This window comes from Penaeus japonicus, unplaced genomic scaffold (assembly GCF_977035675.1).
Source record: "Penaeus japonicus unplaced genomic scaffold, GWHDUDI00000001_assembly GWHDUDI00000035, whole genome shotgun sequence".
Taxonomy (NCBI): domain Eukaryota; kingdom Metazoa; phylum Arthropoda; class Malacostraca; order Decapoda; family Penaeidae; genus Penaeus; species Penaeus japonicus.
Genome location: NW_028234437.1, coordinates 18,242,465 through 18,244,964, shown reverse-complemented (window position 1 = coordinate 18,244,964; position 2,500 = coordinate 18,242,465). Strand labels below are relative to the sequence as shown.

At 40.4% G+C, this 2,500-nt stretch overlaps 1 protein-coding gene across 2 annotated transcripts in view; it reads left to right on the top strand.

Moving 5' to 3' along the window:
- The window catches only part of LOC122250780 (protein white), an 87,697-nt gene that overhangs the window by 75,191 nt on the left and 10,006 nt on the right, over window positions 1-2,500 (top strand). For both annotated transcript variants that reach the window (XM_043012391.2, XM_043012392.2), the window contains exon 2: window positions 2,212-2,368. In XM_043012391.2, coding sequence (XP_042868325.1) covers window positions 2,212-2,368 — 157 coding nt within the window. The remainder of the gene's footprint in view (window positions 1-2,211; window positions 2,369-2,500) is intronic.

Below are 2,500 nucleotides of genomic sequence, written 5' to 3'. Positions count from 1 at the left end.
AAAAAACAAACAGACAAACAAACAAACAGAGGATTGATATGAGAAAGGAAAAATATTATATATATATGTATATATATACACATATATATATACATATATATGTATATATATATATATATACACATATATATATATATATATATATATATATATATATATATATATATATATATATATATATATATATATATATATATATATATATATATATACATATATATATATATATATATATATATATATATATATATATATATATATATATTAATATACAATGATAGATTGTTTATATATCTAACCCTTGGAATCACCTATCCATTCACTTGCATATTTATCTATCTATCAATCCTTCTCTATATCTTCTCTATTTATCTGTATATCTATTCCATCATCTATCTATCTATCTCTCTATTCACTTCTTTATGTATCTTATATATTCAGCAATTTGTCTATATGTTCACTTATTTGTTTGTATATCCACCAACTTCTCTACCAGTCTAGGCAATTATCTATACAGTTATTAGTTTACATTGACCAGTCTATCTATTTATTCACCTATCTACATAATTCAATACGCACACATATACATACACACACACACACACACACAATTACTCCCCCCCCCCACACACACACGCACACCCATACCAGAATACCTATATTTAAACAGACACAAACACAAAAACCCACACCCACCCATACCCACACAGAAACCCACACCCACCCATACCCACACAGAAACCCACACCCACACAGAAACCCACACCCACCCATACCCACACAGAAACCCACACCCACCCATACCCACACAGAAACCCACACCCACACAGAAACCCACACCCACCCATACCCACACAGAAACCCACACCCACACAGAAACCGACACCCACCCATACCCACACAGAAACCCACACCCACCCATAACCACAAAGAAACCCACACCCACCCATAACCACAAAGAAACCCACACCCACCCATACCCACACAGAAACCCACACCCACCCATACCCACACAGAAACCCACACCCACACAGAAACCCACACCCACCCACCTACAACCACAAAGACACACATAACCCCTACAATCACACCCGCACCAAACCACATCAACACCCACTCACATTCATTCTCAACCACCCACACCAACACCAACACCCATCCACCCACACCCACACCAACACTCATCCACCTCCCACCCCCGCAACCCCTCCTCCCACCCACACCCACCCCCACCCCCACCAACACCCACACAATCCACTCTCGACTAGAACCACCTTCGCTGTAATCCCTCAAGAGAGGAACATCCCACGCCCACTCACTCCCGGCACGCGTTCACCAGATCTTCCCATTGTCTCGGGCGTTCACATGACCGGCGCGGGGCAGTCATGTGAGAGCTCGGTAGCGTCTTGTCACTGAGTCTTGGTTCCTTTTGCTCTCGTTTTCCCCATTCTTGTTTGATCGGGTTTTGTGTGTGTTTTTTTGTATTTTAGTTGTCTTTCTTTTCTTCTTTTTTATTGTTTATTAATTCTCTCGTGCTATCTCTTCTCTCTTTTGCTTTCTCATTCTCTCGTATTATCTCTCTCTCTCTCTTTCTTTCTCATTCTCTCGTATTATCTCTCTCAGTTTCTTTCTCTTTCTCTCTTGTTTTCTCATTCTCTCGTACTATCTCTCTCTCTCTTGCTTTCTCATTCTCTCGTACTATCTCTCTCTCTCTTTTTCTTCCTCTTTCTCTCTCTCTCTCGTGCTTTCTCATTGCCTCGTAATATCTTTCTTTCTCTCTCTTTCTCTTAGTTTCTCATTGTTTCGTCAATCTCGCTTACTTTCTCTCTCTTTATCTTTTGGTTTTCTCATTATGTCGTACTATCTCGATTCATTTCTCTCTCCCTCTTACTTTCTCTCTCTTTATCTCTTGGTTTTCTCATTATGTCGTACTATCTCGATTCATTTCTCTCTCCCTCTTACTTTCTCTCTCTTTATCTCTTGGTTTTCTCATTATGTCGTACTATCTCGATTCATTTCTCTCTCTCCCGCAACCCCTACTATATCGCTTCTTCTCTCTCTCTCAATATCATCTCTCATCTCTCTCTCTCTCATAGCAAAACCGACCAAGAAAAAAAAAACAATATCTATTTACTTTTATTACATAAAAACCCTGTTCTTCCATCCTCCTCCCTAACCTCGATTTGACCTTTGACCTTCTCTCTCCTCCAGAGTGGCAGCGACTCCTCGGTGGCCGTGGTGGACGAGGACCAGATCACCTACTCGTGGCACAATGTCAACGTCTACAGCAACCCGAGGGCGAGAGGTAGCAGGTCACTCTTCAGCAGGAAAAAACAGGAGTCGAGCGAGAAACATATTCTCAAAGATGGTTAGTGATGGCTGATAAGGAGGCCCTTGATTTGGTTGGTTGTTTGGTTGACTGGAAGGTTGGATGGGTGGGTGGTTTAGTTGGTTGGTTGTTTTAGATTTCTTATTAACTATAGCTTTTACATTAATTTGA